Source organism: Physella acuta, unplaced genomic scaffold (assembly GCF_028476545.2).
Source record: "Physella acuta isolate Inbredline_101_S28 unplaced genomic scaffold, ASM2847654v3 ptg000406l, whole genome shotgun sequence".
Classification (NCBI taxonomy): Eukaryota; Metazoa; Mollusca; class Gastropoda; family Physidae; genus Physella; species Physella acuta.
In genome coordinates, this window is record NW_026731925.1 from 417,501 (window position 1) to 437,102 (window position 19,602).

The window sequence follows — 19,602 nt, forward strand, 5'->3', positions numbered from 1 at the left end:
GGTTGTTTTGGAATGCTTACAGTAAAATAATTGTCAAGAGGAAGACGTTTCCAGAAGAGAGTTCTAAAATTTAAATTCAGATGGGTGGCTTTGGAAGGGTTACAGTAAAATAAAATTAATATGATGAAGAAGAATTGTGTAGAAGAGTGTCCTAAAGTTTATATTCCACTAATAAATATGGCTTTGTTACCTAAACAAAGTGCGTGCGAGGCGGGTGCAGAAGGGTTGGGGGCGGTCCACACTCGTGGTCACCATTTAGGGGGTTACATTCGACACATAAAAATCGTAAAATAATACTTTATCCTGTTACAATTTTTCTTAAACGTAGGAGGAGATTCGGTGACACCAATTATAAAATGCTAAGTTGTTGGAAGAGTGTTTGGGGTGGGGGTGGGTGAGAGGGGTTTGTGACCATCAGTTACCGTCCCGGGTGCCTCCAGTAATAATGACGACAGGACAAGAATGTAATGAGAAAGACGTATTTAGAAGAGCAAAAAAGTCTAAATTCTAGAGGCGTAGCGATGGAGGGTCAGGGGGGTACATATGTCCCCGGGCGCCGACCTTAGGGGGCGCCAAAATGGGTTGTAAAAACAAATTAAAATGTCATTTTAGCGGCACTTTTGCATTATAAATAGTTTGAGGGTGGGGGAGGGTGCAAATCGAACGTTTTTGGTGGGGGGGGGGTGCAAATGGAAAATTTGCTCCCGAGAGGGGTCGCCAAATTGAAAATTTGTCCCCGGGCGTCGGGAAGGGTCGCTACGCCTCTGATAAATTCAACTTATTAAACTGGTATTCTTACTAGGAATCGAAGATTAGAACAAAATAAAAATGTACTTTTAAAGAATAACATGCTACGAGCTGACCCACGCCGTAAGCATACGCCGCTGTTTAGTTGTTTTATTTTCTACTTTTCAGTAATTCATAATTCACTAGCAATGCTGCGACTGAAAATATTTTGCTTTAAAACACTATCAGTAGCCTGAAAAAAAGTTTATCCTCACCCTCCCTCCCTCTCTCCCTCTCCACCCCTCCCACGAACTCCGTGAAAGCAGCCGTCCGTGACGACAGTTTACAGACGACAATGAATAGTTATGGCAGAAATTGATATTATCTCCCATTTTTAAATCTAAATTATCTGCCCCTACCCCTAATAGCCGACCCGGCTCTACGATTGTAAACATTCGGGGTGAACCACAGCTCACCTAACAGGTGGGGATGAGGGTGCTGGCTACGCTGCGTGGTGTGTTCTAAGATCCCCATGAAGATAATTATTTATACGAGCCGACCCGCGGCGTATCATACGCCGCTATTTAGTTGTTTTATTTTCTACTTTTCAGTAATTCATAATTTGTGAATTCGACAGTACCAATGCTGCCACTGAAAATATTTGCTTTAAAACACTAACCCCCCCCCCTTTCCCCTAACCCCGACCCTACCCCCCCCCCCCCCCCATGAAAGCAGTATCCTCTTAGTTACCTCCTGTAAGTTTAAAATAGTTTCAAACTAAATTATCTGCCCCTAATAGCCATCACTAAACCCGGCTCTACGATTTGTAAACATTTAGCGTGACCACATCTCACAAGACCATGTGGGGATGGGGTGGGGTGGTAGTGATAGTGATAGTGAGAAAGAGAGGGGACTGTAAGGCGCGCTTGCAGCTTGTTTTCTAACGTCTCCCAGAAGAGAATTATATATATAGATAGATAAATATATATTGAAACTTATCATTTATGTCTCGCCATTTTAATTTCACGATAGCTAATCAGACGGTGTGGTTGGGAAGTAGAGCGCATAACTGCTAGTCCGAAAGCCTCTTGTTTTGAACACGGGGGTGTCAGTAGGACATCCATGAGTCCACCCAGCCCGACGGGTAGCTGACTCGCCTTAGGTAAAGTAAAGGTGGCTGGGCACAGGGGCGTAGCGAGGTCGGGTCACCCGGTGCGGCATTTAATGGTGTCACCCCCCAGAGGCGTAGCGACCCTTCCCGGGACAAACTTTCAAATTTTCGATCTGCACCCCCTGCAAACTTTCGATTTGCACCCCCCCCCCCCTCAAGTTTTTCTCTATATATATTTTGCTATTTTTTGCGTTGGTGTCACCCCCCTAAATGGTGTCACCCGGTGCGGTCCGCACCCCCCGCCCCCCCCCCCTCGCTACGCCTCTGGCTGGGCATACTGCTGACCACACTACATTCTTTTTAAAATACTGTGTTCTCCGAATGTGTTGAACTCTACTTTACCTGAACTGTTTACTTGTTGAATTATTGACTCCCATTTTGGAAAGGATACCGTTAATTCTTATATCTAATCACATTGTGTGTAGAGTTAAAATACTGTTTTGTTCATGATTAGTGAGGATTTGAATATTGTATATTTACCTAGCGCTGCCAACACCAGTAGAAGGGAGATCATCCAAAGATTGGACATGTTTAGCGCCTGAAGTTAAAAGTAGGCAAATAGTTGAATACTTTCAAATAAAACGTTTAAAAAAACTATATAAAAATATTGCTTATATTCTCGGTTCTATTTATTTATTCAAAATTACATACCGAATTATAAATGTTAAAGTGTGTATAGTTTCCTTAATATAAATGTTAATAGATAATTCAATAGTTTAAAAAAAGTATAAACTAATATATAATTGTTTAGTTAAAACATATAAGTTAACGTGAACATTTTTAATGTACCTGCAAAGGCTTATAACATTTTAAGAAACCGAATAAGAAAATAGAACTTGCATCTGCATGTAGAAAATTTCTTTACCCAACATTTATCCCATCAATAAACAACGATTAATCATTATTAAAACAACTTAACTAAACAAAAAGTCTTTATTATTTTAATACCTGCACCACTAGAAAGTTCACGCTTCAAACGTGGCAATTTTATGTAACAAACAACATAGTTAAAAAATGCATAAAAACTACATTCTAAATACGAGATCGTCTTCCAAATTCAAACACAATTGTAACAAAGCTATTTGTTATTATTTAGAAAGTGAAATAACATTGTTTGTTTTTGTTTTATTGTTCAGCTATCTTTAAACCGTTAAATAAACTTAAATCATTAATAAAAAATGATAAACAAAAACAATTTGATATGTTGACATAAAATACGTTATTATACTAATTTATACTTTTATTTTCTAATACTTAAGACAAATTGTTCAGTGTGCTTTATAATTAATGAACATCTGTACATTGACAATATAATATTGTGGCATGCATGGTTCAAATTGCTTTGTAAAATATTATATATATATATATATATATATATATATATATATATATATGTATATATATATATGTCTTAACTGGAGATAGAAAGTTAAATTGACTTATAATTTAACATCTATACAAGCAACAAGCATAACCTACCTGAATACAAAGACAAAGGTCGGCTGCTGCTTCTCTCAGAGTTGTGGGTGACTTACTGACGTGGCTAACACCTAATCAAACGACAGAAGATTATAGAACAATGTGGCTGGAGGGGCGTAGGTTGCCTCCCTTTGGTAATTGAAAAATGTCTCTGTATTGCAATAGGGCTGGCAAGTAGGTCACCAATCAGTTCTATGGCTCATGCAGGTTTTATTGAGCCGTAGAGCTTGTTGGTGGCCTAATTACCAGCCCTTACTTAAATGCACCAATTTCTTTGTTGTTTTTTTTTTTAATATGTTGATAGTTTCATTGAATTATAAAATTTTAAAGACGTTTAAATTATGAAAAGCATAAAGGATAATTAACATAATTTAACACTAAAATATAACTGTTTCAAAAATAATATTCTTGAAAATTCGACTTTGAAAAATTCCAGATTTTCAAACTGAATAAATAATATTACATTTACAGCTAAATTATCCCAAAAAATATAACGTAACATGATACGGCGCTTAACGCTTAGCTTTCTCGTTTACATTTGAACCAAACGCTACAATAACATTATGGAAAAAGTGGAACATTCATTTTATTATCCTAGTGCTGATACAAAAATTAGGAAGTTATTAGCAAAATAGCATTAATATTATACCAGGATAACTCACTGTCTTATGCATGTATTTTTTTTAAAGTTGTTTTTACAGGAGCCCCCCCCCCCCCCCCCTTAAAGGCGTGGTTGAACGGCAGAGCGTTCTACTGCTGACCCGAAAGTCGCAACATTAGATCCCGGGCCCGGGTCTTTTGGACCTCCCTGAGTTCACCCAGCTCTGATGGGTACTTGATTTACTGTATGGTAGGTTAATTCGTCTGGACTAATTGGTAACTAAACTATCCCTTATAAAACAAGGTTTCAGAAATAGATGAACCCTACTGCGCCTGCCCCATGGACCGTCATATGGTAGGCTACTTAAATTTTGTTTTGTACGGTAATCTAAGTGACGGGAGCTGGGGGAGGGGGAAGGACACCAAAGCACACAATTTTTAACTGCGCTGCTACGGCCCTGCTTAATACACGCTATAATGGATTATTTGTTTACTCTTACATCCAATCCGACTTTAGTTAAACAGCTTTAACAATCAATTTACCGACAGGCCTTCATGACAATTTAAACATCAATTTTCTGCTGTCGAGTTTACAGTTATAGATATTACATGTGTTTAATAGAATTGTGTTTGTAAAGTCATGCTGTTAATAGATGGCTTTGTATTGTAAAATGTCTCCCTACTAATGCGATTAAGATCAAATTGATTTTCGAACACTTAACTTTAAGTTAAAGAAAGATAGGTTTTGTTTTTTCCTTGTTGTTTTGGTGTACGTGGTACTATATTTTGCAATTGTAGGACATCATATAGGTGTATAAGTACATACCCGTTTGAATGTATGTAAGTCGCATATATATATATATATATATATATATATATATATATATATATATATATATATATATATATATATATACTTGGTGATTTAAACATTTATGAAAAACATTTTTTTAAATATTGAATGACTCAATGAACAGAGTTTTCATCATGAAGAAAAACCGCAAAGCTAAATAGAAAACAAAAATTGTGAATCTCTATCTACATCGCGTAAAAACTGGTTAATAATTGTTAATTCAAATCTTTTATAATGACACAAATGTGTATTAACCCAATGTGGTTTAAACGTTATAATACTCTCTTACTTATAAAAAGCAACAAGGACATTGAGTATTCCCAGCAACCTTCCTTATCTCATGAATAAGTCTTACTCCATACCTACCTCATATAATTGTTTTTCTACTCTAAATTTGATTGTTGATTTATTATTGTGAGTCTCCAGAGAACGCCACGGATTGTGTAGATCGATATGTATGAGGGTTTTGCCACTTGTGTCAATATCGATACTTTTGAAGACATCGATACTTTTGAGGCGAGACTGCTTAATAATTTTTTAGAGTTTAAAATTGCTACCGGAATTTCTCAAGTTCTGATCCCGGGCTCCATTCTGTTATCTGTAGGACCTCCGCGAGTCCACGCAGCTCTTATGGGTACCTGACACGTCAAGGAAACAATTTGTCACACTATTCTGTCTGGGCATAGTGCTGACAACACTATTCTCTTGTATGTAGAGGTCATTGAAACAGATGAATTTTTCTTAATCTTCCCCATGTGTATTGAGCCTGAACGAGAAAAGATGATGATACTTATGAGTAGGTCAATGTATGTGGGGAAATCGATACTTACAAGCTGTTCGTTGCTTGTGATAAGATCACGAGGAGACCCATACTTAATGATTTAAGCTTCAAAGTAAACCTCAATTACACAGCACATCCGATTATCATCTTATGCCCTTGCGCAAAATCGATAGTATTTCAACATTTTTACTTTTGTAATTATAAACAGATCATAGCAAACGAAATTTAAAATCTGAATACTAAATATTAGGATGAATTTGTATTCAACACATATTTTTTAGTCACCGAATTGTATTTATGAATGTAGGCTTATAGACCAAAATGATTAAATTCAATTTTGATACGGACTACACAGCTTTTAAAATATGTTTTTGATAACCTTTTTTTTAAAATAATAAGACAACGTTTTAAATATCTACGTGATAAAATATAACAAGGATTTGAATTTTAAGCTTAATTTGTGTATCTGCGTTACATCTTCGGACAAAATTTGTTGCGCTTAGAATCTGACGCCGTGGTGAATGGTGGAGCACTCGATTGCTTACCTGATTGTCTCAAGTTCGGTTCAAGGTCCTAAGTCATCTAATTTCCTAGTGATGCTGTATTTGAATAATAGTTTTTTCCAGGCATCTCACCCCCCCCCCCCCCAACCCGAAGAAAGTCTACCACCTCCCCCCCCCCCAACCCTCGAACGAAATGGAATTGATATTGAAAATATATACTTTTCACAGTGAAAATTCAGTCCGTCCCCGGAAGTTTTTAGTCAGCCTTCCCCCCCCCCCCTCCGAATGTTTCAAGTACCCCCCCCCCCCCCCCCCCACCACGGAGAAAAGGTCTGGAAGAAACAAAGATTTGAATGATGCAACCACCGCTCAGCACTATTGCTTATAATACCGTACATTTTAGTGTCAAGATCATAGAAACAGATAAGCTCCACTTAATTTTCAAAATATTAACTAACCTCATTTCATGGGATATGATTGTTTATTTAAATAAAACTAAAAAGTTTTTTATCAACAAGTTAATTCGCGATTACAAGCAAAAAGAGATTAACAAATATATTTTGTACTATTAAAAATGGTAAGGACAGTAACCAAGTAAACTTTGGTGACGTTTGTTTAATTCGTTGTTACCTCCCTTTACATCTAACAACTCGTTTGGAATTTGTAAGCGTCAAATAAGGCGGATTGATATTGAGTGCTCATGTTTCTGTGTGTAGGTTAGTTGGTGTATATGAGTTCGCGCATTTGTTTGATTGTATGTTTGAGTGGGTGTTTGTTTCAGTGTTTGATTGTATGCATTTATATCTTTGTGTATAATTTATTGCCATTTTACTTATTAATTTACAATTAATTTACAACTTACAATTCAGTAACACAGCAAGAATAAAATAACAGCAAAGATTTTTTTAGATTCAACCTTACATCGATCATGTGACAATCGAAAGTGGAAAATATATATTGAAAAAACTAGCTACATTTCGATTATTAAAATATTATTTAACTGGCCTTAGAATAATATGATAATATACAACCTAAAACCGTTTATCCTTTTATATGGGAAATTAATACAGATTTGGAAAATTTAGAAACAGTACTTGCGTAATATAGCTTATATATATATATATATATATATATATATATATATATATATATATATATATATATATATATATATATATATATATATATATTGGCGAAAAAAAATATAAATATTGTTTTATTAGTATACATACAATACATAATTATTATGTTATTACATCCAACATTTATTAACAATGTTTGTTAGTAAAATAAAATAGTCAACTTTACATTCGACTGTATACTAAACTATCACATTTCTACTTTGTGAGCTATAATTGTTTTGTTTTTTTTGTTGGTGTTCAGCGTCAGATCATTTAAACAACAACACAGTTGGTGTAGTTGTAGCTGATCAGGGATGTGTTGAAGGTTTGTTGAGTGAAGCACTCAGCTGCCTGTACGTCACATTGACACGCCTTGTACGCACATGACGTCACGTCCGTGTCTGGTGGGAAAATTTAAAACAAACATAAGTAATAGATTTTGTCATCAGTAAGTATTAAAGAATATTATTTTCCTCTTTTAAGTAACAATTGGGGAATTCAAGCGTTAAAAAACATATTTGGACCTCAATGTTTGCCACCTCAATTAGGTACGGGCGAGGGAGATCTATACACACGGTATAGAAACAACTGACAAGGGCTGACATTATCTGGGGGTACTGCCAAATAAATTGCCGAAGACTGACAAAAGTGGGAAAAACTTTCTGTTGCGGTCCCATGTGTCTTAGGCACAAAAGATAAAAGATGATGTTTGATAACTATAAGTTATTTTGTTCAAAGGTGGTAGTTTTTCAAAATTGTTTTTTGAAAACTAGTGAACACTTATTTTAATAACCTAAGAACTAAAATATTAGCAATACATTTGACAGTGAGTAAATTTGAAATTTCTCAAAATCATATGTAACATAGAGTTATGGCAAAACGTATCTACTTTATGAACTCTTGGTCAAATTAATGTTAAACAACTTTTATCATTGAAATCTGCGTTAATACTTCTACCAGACTGACGTTTTATACTAAAAATTTAAACTAACTTATAACAAAGCAATTATTTTATACATTTACTTTATCCTTAGATAGTATCATAATTTACCCAAAATGCATCAATAAAATCATTTTTACACGTGAGAGTTGCATTGCTAGAATGTCAGATGTTACCCTATAAAATGGCTCAACAAAACCTGACCAAACCTACCGTCACAGAGACAGGCGCCATTCAAACATCAACAACAGCTGACCAAACCTACCGTCACAGAGACAGGCGCCATTCAAACATCAACAACAGCTGACCAAACCTACCGTCACAGAGACAGGCGCCATTCGAACATCAACAACAGCTGACCAAACCTACCGTCACAGAGACAGGCGCCATTCGAACATCAACAAAACCTGACCAAACCTACCGTCACAGAGACAGGCGCCATTCGAACACATGACTCCGGTATAGTCATTGTAGGTACAGCTTGTCTGGGCATAGCAATTCTTCTTCTGCTTACAGCATCTATAAAGTAGTTTGGGTTGTAAGTAGAGTTAAACAGGAGCATTTGCTTTTCAAAGGAAAATGACTATCTCTACATCTCTCTCGTGCTCTCTCTCTCTCTCTCTTTATCTCTCTATTACTCTCTCTCACAGTATATATACTATATTATATCTTCATCTCTCTCTTGCTTTCTCTCTCTTTCTCTTGCATTCTCTCTCTCATATTTATTTATAAGTGCATTATATATATATATATATATATATATATATATATATATATATATATATATATATATATATATATATATATATATATATATATATATATGATTATATTTATATATTTACTTTCAACCGATAAAGTTTTTGACACCAGTACAAAAGTCTATATATATATATATATATATATATATATATATATATATATATATATATATATATATATATATTTATTTATTTATTTATTTATTTATTTATTTATTTATTTATTTATTTATTTATATGTTTGTGTGTTGTGTGTTGGTGTGTATGTTTTATGTGTTTGTATGAATTAGTATATATTGTGTATGTATGTATATAACCATATCACACGATATATTTAAACGTACGTGTCGATGCCGTCAATGGGTACCCCAAACTTTGACGGCCCACACGAACAGCCGTAGCTGCTGAAGTCCATACAGGGCCGGCTGATGTAGGTCTCAAACACCACACACAGTTCCTGCAAGTTGCCGTCACACTGGTGGAAAGCTGTCGTGGAAATTTGATCTCATTAAAGGCGATTTGTGTTCTGTTTGTTTTTTTCGCTCTAAATAGTATTAATATAAGGGGTTTCCTTCACTTGGAAGGGTTGTCTTCCAACACAATTAGATCTTACGTTGTAAATGTGTTATGCCCCCTATGTGCCATTGACTCCGATTTCAGCCTGCTTTTCTTTGCTGGATATGCTTTAATATCAGTGTTTCTTCCAGACACCTGAAAAATTTTCGGGGGGGGAGGGGGGGCGGTACACTTTCTTCGGGGGGCGGGGTGGAGACACTGTTAAAAGTACATATTTTCTATATAAATTATATAAATTTCATTTCGTTCAGGGGGGGGGCGGTAGAATTTTTTCGGGGGGGGGGGGGGGGGGGGGGAGGCTTCGTCGTCCCGGTCCCCCGTCGTCGTCGTCGTCCCGTCCCGTCCCCCCCCCCCCCCCCCAAGAGATGCCTGGAAGAAACTCTGTTTAATATCCAAGCCTAATCAAGAACAATCTCCACGGCAGCAGTTCAGTTGTATTTATTCTTATTTTTTTGTGAGTATTCTTTTCTAGATGGGTAGCGGTTTCCAGCTAACAAGCATAATCTGCCTCAGGGTACGAACTCGGGACTTTTGGAATTGGAAATCACACGCTCGCTTCCCCCACCACGCCGTCCTTAATGTTACGTTGTTAGTTTCCGTTCTAATCTTATATACTTTTATACTTATACACCTTTTATAGTTTTGATTTTTTTTCTACTTTGCCTGTCTACAAACTTCATATATTAATTATATTGATACTGTCTATGAATATAATTTCATTAAAAACGTTTTTTACAACTGGATTTATTCGTACGTATATGGGGACATGTTTAGAGGTGCTTTAAACCCCTAAGATCTATCCTTCAAACAAAACATGTCTTAAGATAAAGTTGTGTCATTGACATTTTCTAACTTTAAATTCCTACCTAGAACTGTTACAGTTAGCAGAACTACGATCACTTTCAATGAAGTCATGATTAGCAACTGAAATAAAACATGTCATTAATTAGTTTGATAAAATCATTAAAAAAACTGTAGACGTATTTTTTTTAATTTGTAGGCCCACATAAAAGAAGGGCTGTGCTCAATTAAGTTTAGTCCAGGTTATAACTTAATTCGTGCCCTTTATTCATATAGTTATTGGCATATTATTGATCATATATAATTTAATTATAAAATTATTTTAGTCGTGATCTTGCTTGAACGATTACCCCATATAAAATTATTTATAATATAGCGCTGACCACACATTGTATTCATACATGAAGGTTACCGGAACAGATAATCTCCACTCTATCTGACCGATTTTAGAAAAGAAATTAATGTTTAGAAGTTTTCTAGCATGAATGCATGTTAAATGCTCGCTGATAAGCAGGTGTATGTAAACTTAGTCAAAGCATTAATGACAGAAGGAAATAAAAGGTCTTCCAAAATGGCAAGTTTGTTGTCGCACAAGGAATTGTTTAGTTCCCGGTGATTAACATGAAACTTAGAAAAAACATTTCTGAAAGGGCTAAATCATGAATGGACATAACCCTACTATAGAGATATTAAACCATTACACTACGCACAGTGTTTCTTCCAGACTTGTTTCTCCTGAGGGCACTTGATATTTTTTTTCGGGGGGGGGGGTGGGGGGGGTGGCGGATAACACTTTCCTGGGGGCGGACACAGGTTAAAGTAAATGTTTTATACATAAATTACATTTCTTTCACGGATTTCTTTCACGGTGGGTGGGGTTTTTTAATTAATTAAAACTACAGTTTTTGTGTTTTTAGATTGCAAATTATGTTACGTTGAAGGAAAATGGGTCCTAATATGTATTGTACTCCAAACATATGATCATATGTCTATCGAATTTTACATGAGTAAACTGTCTAGCTTGTTGTTATCCGGTTGTGAATGTATATGTATATGTATATCTATATATCTATCTATCTATCTATCTATCTATATATATATATATATATATATATCTATATCTATATATATATATATATATATATATATATATATATATATATATATATATATATATATATATATATATATATATATATATATATTTAAAGCGGCACGTTTTACAGCAGTTTTCTTAGATTCAGATATAAAATATATCTATTCTACAAACAGAAGTAGGATATAAATAAAAAGTTATAAGATGTGGAAAATAAACCTATTTTAAAAAGCATAAAAATTACATTCTAAACAACACTGCTTTTTCGTTCTTAATTTTCAGGGTTGGAGGGGATCGAACCTTATCTTCCAGAGGGTTTGAACTCGAGACTTTTTTCGAATTTATCAACCATTTGCTTTAGCCGAATCGACCACGCCTCCATCACAATTGAACTTTAACGTTTACTGAATCTCCGTTTAAAAGTTTAGCAGTAGAATGTAAGTCATACGTATTGCTTCAACACTACTTTTAAAAATATCCCTCGCCGAAATCAGTCCACCTTTTTAGTTTAATCATTAAAGTACAACAAAGAACATGACCAAATTAAAAAAAAAATTGTTTTAATTCAAGGTATATAAAAATATTACTTAAAAACATGAAAAAATATTAAAATGATGCATTTAAATCTAAACTTTACAAAAATATGATTAAAAAAAACATAAACAAATGAAAAGTATGCATGTAAATTCAAACTGTGACCAAAAAATCTAACCTGTCCACAAGGTGACGCTGAATCAACAGTTACAAGTTCAGGTTTCCAAGGACGCAATCACTAACTGTAACAGCAGTTACATCCCTTTAACAGGGCTTATATACCCTGGCTAATAATTCGGTTAAGTTGGGCAACAGCCAATCGCACAAAGGTCGTTTCATGAACCGGTGGCATAAGGGCTTCACGCACGACTGAGCTGCGTCCAATAACCTCTTCAGCGATTCCCAGGCCTTCAATCACATTCATGATGCAGCGAACCGCCCTAAGCTACATTTGAGAAGGTTATTTTTACAACGTTTTAACCCATATTATCCCAAGGTCTCAGATTTTTATAATTTTTTGATATGGTTTAGCTTTTGGGCACTGAATGAAGGAATGACTATGGATTTTTTTTTTAAATCAATACTTTTTAAAATATTGATTTTTTAAAAAACGTCCCATAAATGGGACGCTAGCAACGAACGGCCCCATGTACATTTATTGAAAAATAAAATCATTTATCACGAAATATGGCTATTCACGCGAAAATTAAGCTGTATACTGATTTTGTATTGTTAGACCAATGATTACATTGTTTAGGGCAGCTAAAAATACTGATAATGATCAATTGGGTTAGCCATACCATGGTCTAAAATGCAGAAATTATGTTCAAAAGTCTAGTTTTCTTTCAATCTAGCATCCATCAGAGTAAATAACACTTGGAAATAAGTAAAGCTGTGACTAGTACATCTAATTAGACACACATGATCACAAATATTGTTATTATTCATCGAAACTGTAATATAATTAAATATAAATAATTGATTTTTTGGTGGGCGAACTTGAAATTTTCAGGGGTGGGGACTTAAATTTCAGGGGAAGGGTGGACATTGGTAAAAGTATGTTTTGTATATAAATTCCATTTTGTTATGGGGGCAGAGCCCCCCCCCTCCTCCTCCGAAATGATGCCTGAAAGAAACTGCCCTCGGTGAGTTTGCAAAAGATGATCCGGTCCAGTCCCAGATGTCATCCAGCCATCTTCTCTTTTGTTACCCTCGCTATTCCTCCCCCCCCCCCTCACAGGCGTACATTAGGACATCAGACATCTTATTTCTAGGGCACGGATCCGTCTCTGGGGGCTTGTATTGAGTGTTCATGGCTCTCATCCATGTATGCACCTCACTATGCGAACAGCTCCCAATCTAACACCAGGGATCTCCTTAAAAAGTTAACAAAGTAAAACTGGTATTGGGAACCTTTGGAGGGGAATATTATTGGGGCATGACAACAGTACACAGCTAATTCACATTTCTGCTATATGTAGCTTGAGCTCTCTTATATGAAGAGAGTTAACCAACCCCCATGACTGAATCATTTCACCTAAATCGTGGCCATTGTTATTATTCTGGTTTGTTATAATTTTAATATCACCCGCTAGTAAATTTACAGCAATACTAAATTAGTTTGTATTCGTTGGTATTAAATACTTCAGTAAGTGTAATTCTGAAAACTTGAAAATAAAATGTAAGTTTTTCAATATTTGCAATTTTTTAATACAATAATATATAAGAAAATATAGCTCAAGGTCATAATTAAATATCTATAAATACTAATTAACACCCTAAAGTCAACAGTTAACAAAGTCAACAATTGTTTCACCATAAATAACCATTTAACATATATATTTGCATCTGTGTTTCTCGCTAGTGTCCAATAAATGTGACGTTTGTGTAACAATCTACATGGGGCCATTCGTTGCTAGCGTCCCACTTATGGGACGCTTGTTGTACACTTGATATAACGAAGTAGTAAAAAAAAATTATTATTCTTAAATTTTTATCAGATAGAAATATGGTACTGCTACAAGTTTCAAATGTATTTTGCACTTAAAATGTTAATATTTTAGAAGATATGCATTTTCCTGCGCGCATGTTTTCTTTTTTCCGCCATTTTGACAAGTCCTGCAAATCCGGCACTATAACATTTTTCTAAATTAATTTTTTTCACAAAACACACACAAATTCAATAGTCTAGCCATTTTCAAATACAATGAAACATAATTTGTGTTTTAAATAGTTTTTAATAAATTTTAGCAATTTTTCTTGCAAGCGTCCCATAAGTGGGACGCTAGCAGAATATGGGTTAATACAGTCTTAGTTCAAAACATTCAGCGCACAAATTAAGAGATTTTTTTAAAAACTCGATTCATCGGTCTATATGTCTGTACTTCTGTGTGTCTGTCTGTGTGTAATTATGTGTTTATCAGTGTATAAGTGTCTATACGCATGTCTATCTATCTGTCTGTCTCACTGTCTGTTTGTCTGTCTGTCTGTCTGTCCGTCCGTCCGTCCGTCCGTCCGTCCGTCTGTCTGTCTGTCTGCATGTCTGCATGTCTGCATGTCTCTCTGCATGTCTGCATGTCTGTCTGTCTGTCTGTCTGTCTGTCTGTCTGCATGTCTGTCTGTCTGTCTGTCTGTCTGTCTGTCTGTCTGTCTGTCTGTCTGTCTGTCTGTCTGTCTGTCTGTCTGTCTGTCTGTCTGTCTGTCTGTCTGTCTGTCTGTCTGTCTGTCTGTCTGTCTGTCTGTCTGTCTGTCTGTCTGTCTGTCTGTCTGTCTGTCTGTCTGTCTGTCTGTCTGTCTGTCTGTCTGTCTGTCTGTCTGTCTGTCTGTCTGTCTGTCTGTCTGTCTGTCTGTCTGTCTGTCTGTCTGTCTGTCTGTCTGTCTGTCTGTCTGTCTGTCTGTCTGTCTGTCTGTCTGTCTGTCTGTCTGTCTGTCTGTCTGTCTGTCTGTCTGTCTGTCTGTCTGTCTGTCTGTCTGTCTGTCTGTCTGTCTGTCTGTCTGTCTGTCTGTCTGTCTGTCTGTCTGTCTGTCTGTCTGTCTGTCTGTCGCTCTCTCTCTTTCTGTAAGTCATGCATGTCTTGTATGCTTATGTCTGTATGCCTGTATATCTGTCTGTGCATCTGTCTTCAATCCCGCCTGTGCGTCCGTCTGTCTGTCTACATTAAAAAAAATGTGTTTATCTTTTAGCCCATTTGTGTTCTTTCAAATGTTTAGCCTAGGCGTTGTAAATGTTTTATATTCATTATCAAATCTTAAATCTTGGGTGCTATAAAGATGTGTAGATTTTTTTTAATAATCGGTATAAATTGTATAAGTGTATGTACCCTGACAGGAAAAATAACGATAAAAGAATATTTCTTGTATATGCGCTACGTTAAAATCATAATTCAGTTTAAGTATTTATTCTTTAATTGACGTCCTTAACAGAAGACGTCAGTTGTAATACGGTGACACAGACGTCTTTATGTATTAAACAAACGTTACGTAAAAACGTTGTCTCCCTTTGCGCTTAGTTTATTCGTGTCTCAGAGTTAATGCCTCTATAAAGTAATTATATATCCAGGAGCTTTACAGATTAGGAAAAAAAATTTAACACGCACGTTTTCAATAGAGACGGGACAAAAAAAATATCGGTTAATTAATTTACGATAGCAGAGTTTGAAACATTCATTGTATATTAACCACATTGAATCAGCATGCCCGTGAATAGATAACCGAATGTAAAATGTAGCTTTTGTTACTTACCGTGCCTCAAGCGTTTACATAGGGAACATGTCACGACGACATAGCGTGCCTTTCGTCACGGTCTGCTGGGCACATGCTATTTGTTGCGTCAAGAGTTAGGTAACTGCATGGACTGTCGTCTCGGCGAAGGTTCTCAAGGTATTTTTAAACAAGCGCACACGATAAGTCACTTCACGTAACGCAGCTATAACGTTGTTAGTCTAAAGGTCAGTAGGTAAGATAAAGTACACAATGTATGTGTGTGTGACCTCGGGACGTAACTAGACAGTGAGGTCAATTTTTACTTTCTCGTTTACGGAGTATAAAGGAAGTATAGTATGCGTGCAAAAATAAAATCCGAGATTTTTACAAAATGTGTGTACACCTTTTACACCTCCCTGAGTCGGAAAACATGGTTTTGCAATTGTGTCCGTATGTCTGTCTGTATGTATGTGTGTATGTATGTGTGTCTATAAACACGATAACTTGAGTACTTCTTATATAAGTATTATATCAAATTTGTAGTTCTGTATCGACTTTTCAGCGATTTAAAGTTAAATTTAAAATAAAGTCTAGCCTTACTAATCATTTTTTTCCGTTCTTGCCCAAGATACATGGGCCAGATGAAGTAGAGTGTATCTGTTACTTCACCTAGGCATACGGAGGGATAGTGTGCTCAGCACTCTGCCAATTCGCCTTTGTTTTCCCTAATGTTGGTTAGATACCCATCCGAGCTGGGTAGACTCAGGGACATTCTATTGACTTGGACCGGGTTAAGCAATCCAGCAGAGGCGTAGCGACCCTTTTCGGCGCCCGGGGACAAACTTTCAATTTGGCGCCCCCCTTGGGAGCAAATGTTTGATTTGCAAACCCCCCCCCCCCCCCGCAAACTGAAAAAATGCAGCTAAAATGACATTTTAATTTGTTTTACAACCCATTTTGGCGCCCCCTAAGGTCAGCGCCCGGGGACATATGTCCCCCCCTGCCCCCCCCCCCCCCCCCCATCGCTACGCCTCTGCAGTCCAGCTCTCTAGGCCGCATCGTTCTATCTAACTTATAAAACCTAAAACAAATGGTGTCTTCAATTATTACTAAATGGAAGCAGAACTACTTTTCTTTTACTTTAAAATACACTTTCGATTATTAGTTGTTTTTTTTTTGTGCTACTTAAAGTATTCGTACTTGTTGTTTTCCCACCAGTAACAAGTCGGTATAGACACATCGATCGTCATGTAACTCCCGCTTTTTAATCTGTTATATATTATGTTTGATTACTAACATTACTAACATACCAAACACAAACAATTATTAATTCGGCATGTCATTCGCCTCACAACAATACTTACATATCACATTTTAATATGGTATAGGAATCAGTGGCGTAGCTAGGATTTTTGAGCCCCTATGCAAAAAGTGTTAGTGGGCCACTCAGAGGCGTAGCGACCCTTCTCGGCGACCGGGGACAAACTTTCGATTTGCACCCCCCTCCCCCCCCTCAGACTTTCGATTTGCACCCCCCACCCTCAGACTTTCAAAAAAAGGCCCCTATTTGCCTTGGGCCCCTATGCCTTGCTTACGCTAGTTTTGCGGTAGCTACGCCACTGATAGGAATTAGAAACGAAGTTTATATTTAGAATCCAGCGATACGACCGAGATAGATAGTAAAACTCACATATTACATTGTAAAAAGGGCACACATAAATCAACGCTTACTTCACTAAGGTAAGAAATATTCAAGCTTTGAGAACCACTGAGCTTTGTAAATATAAATATTTATATTTTGCACGTTTCGTTTAGGGCAGATAAAAAAAATTCTCGACGGTTCAGAAATTTTATTAGATAATAAGCTGTCATTAAAATCTAGAGACCTTACTTTAGCATAGTGCTTTAGAGTTAATGTATACAATAAAAGCTTTATGGTTTGTTATTTTTTTTTTAGTTTTGCGATATATACAATTTTCAAAATAGTATCAACAAAGTATAGAATATAGGCTATCTGACATGGATTGTAAGTACATTGGGATCAAATGGGGCTGAACGTTTTTAAAAAAAATGCATTTGAATAACTTGGATGAAATTTTAATTGTAGGCACTACATACACCCCATCAGGTACTTGAATATTTAAACTAATCATGGCGGTACTTAAGCTTATGTTTAAGTCATGGCAATGAGAGGCAAGAAAAATGTACAAGGAATCTCATACAGAGATCCCTATGTCCAATGAATGTGTGAGTGACAGGGTACTTAGGTCTATTGGTCATCACGCTGACCTGCTGAAAATCGTCAGAGGAAAAGATACTAATGTTACAAAAACTCCAAACTTGTGGAAAAAACTTTTACCAGATATCGTTACAGGAAAAGAAAGCGATGAAAAAAGAATATAAACACGGGACGAAAAATGAACGGACAGGGTTTAACATTTGTAGTGGCGTTAAAGATGGCCTACCAACGGTGAACTTTACTGCTTAGGTTGATAATATTCAGGTGTAAACAAGTACCGTTTAGTTTCGAACCTGACGGTTCATGGGGCTAGTGAAGTAGAGTTCACCTGTTGTTTTTTATCTCGTCAGATAGCATAGTCAGCACTACGTCCAGCTGAATTTATTTTCTCTAATGTAAGCTAAATATCTATCAGAGCTGGGTAGACTCTAGGACGTTCTACGGTCTTAAACAGAGAATTCGAGACTTTCGGGTTAGCAGTCGAATGCTCTACCATCCGACCACGCCGTATATTCAGGTGTAATGCAAGTTATGTTATATGCATGAAATGCATTTAAAAACGAATATTGAATTAAAGTTTACATATGATTTAACACTAATGACCCATAGCCTCAGGGGACAGAATAGGGTTCTCCTGTTCAGTAAAGCATGTCAATAAACTGTACATTTTCAGGCCGCTAACCCCATTATTTGTTATACTTGCCAATCATGCATGTTATGTCGTCAATTGTTCTTGGTTTTTTTTATATCTAGCCAAATGCTTGAGCATTAAACACAGTATTAAGCTCAAGTAGGTAAAATAATGTAGGCCTAAGTTTAGAGAGAGATTCGACGCGTTACAATTTGCAATCTCATTCACCTGCATGTTTTTTATGTGTGGAAAATAAATTTTGCAAATGCATCCAGTCGAATTTATGTATTTTAATTAAAATCGGCCTCAGACAAGATTTATGGTCCTTTTTTTTTGTTATGGTGGGTTTTCGTCATAGTGGATATTTTTATTGTGGTTTTTTTGTTAAAGTTTCCTTTTCGAAACTGACGATCCATGGGACAAGTGAAGTAGAGTTTACCCGTTTATGAGCTAGGGATGGTTTGGTCACCACTATGCCAAGCCGCCTAAACTTTCTATACAGTGAGTTAGGTATCCTTCAGAGCTGGGCGGACTCGGTGACCAGTGGCGTAGGCAGGGGGTTAGGGGGGGTTATAACCCCCCAATAGACCCCTCGGTATATATAAAGTATGAGGGGGGGTGTAAATCGAAAGTTTGAGGGGGGATGTGTAAATCAAAAGTTTGAGGGGGGGTGTGCAAATCGAAAGTTTGAGGGGGGGGGGGGAGGTGCAAATCAAAAGTTTGAGGTGGGGGGGGGGGGTGCAAATCGAAAGTTTGTCCCCGGGTAAAAATTTGACCCCCCCCCCCCCCATGAGACGGTCCTGGCTACGCCACTGTCGGTGACATTTTATTGTCTTGAATTAACCTGCTGCTGGATGTACTGGTAGTTAACGGTGGGTTTGTGAAATTGTGGGTTTTTGACAAGGTAGCATTGTATCACACTTAGTTTTTGTAAAAGTGGGATTTTTTATCACGATTGGTTTCAACCACTCTCTTTATCATGTAAGGTTTTTGTTACTGTGGCTATTTTTCCAGATTTTCAAGTACCGATTAACCTTGTAATTTTTTTTTTGCGATGAGATTGTGTCAAAGGGTTTTAAGTATAATTG

General features: G+C 36.5%; 2 protein-coding genes across 2 annotated transcripts in view; both read right to left on the reverse strand.

Moving 5' to 3' along the window:
- The window catches only part of LOC131942443 (phospholipase A2 A2-hormotoxin-Apt1a-like), an 8,899-nt gene extending 5,452 nt beyond the window's left edge, over positions 1-3,447 (reverse strand). Inside the window, exons 1-2 of the mRNA XM_059302346.1 lie at positions 3,377-3,447; positions 2,378-2,435 (exon numbers count right to left, since the gene is read on the reverse strand). Coding sequence (XP_059158329.1) covers positions 2,378-2,426 — 49 coding nt within the window. The 5' untranslated portion in view covers positions 2,427-2,435; positions 3,377-3,447. The remainder of the gene's footprint in view (positions 1-2,377; positions 2,436-3,376) is intronic.
- Positions 3,448-7,325: 3,878 nt separating this feature from the next.
- On the reverse strand, positions 7,326-12,233 carry LOC131942470 (phospholipase A2-like). Its single transcript, XM_059302367.1, has 5 exons — positions 12,121-12,233; positions 10,378-10,435; positions 9,280-9,421; positions 8,596-8,693; positions 7,326-7,635 (listed from the first exon to the last, which is right to left on the reverse strand). The coding sequence occupies exons 2-5, from the start codon at positions 10,424-10,426 to the stop codon at positions 7,508-7,510; spliced, it is 417 nt and encodes a 138-aa protein (XP_059158350.1). The 5' UTR covers positions 10,427-10,435; positions 12,121-12,233; the 3' UTR covers positions 7,326-7,507.
- Between the last annotated feature and the right edge of the window lie 7,369 nt (positions 12,234-19,602).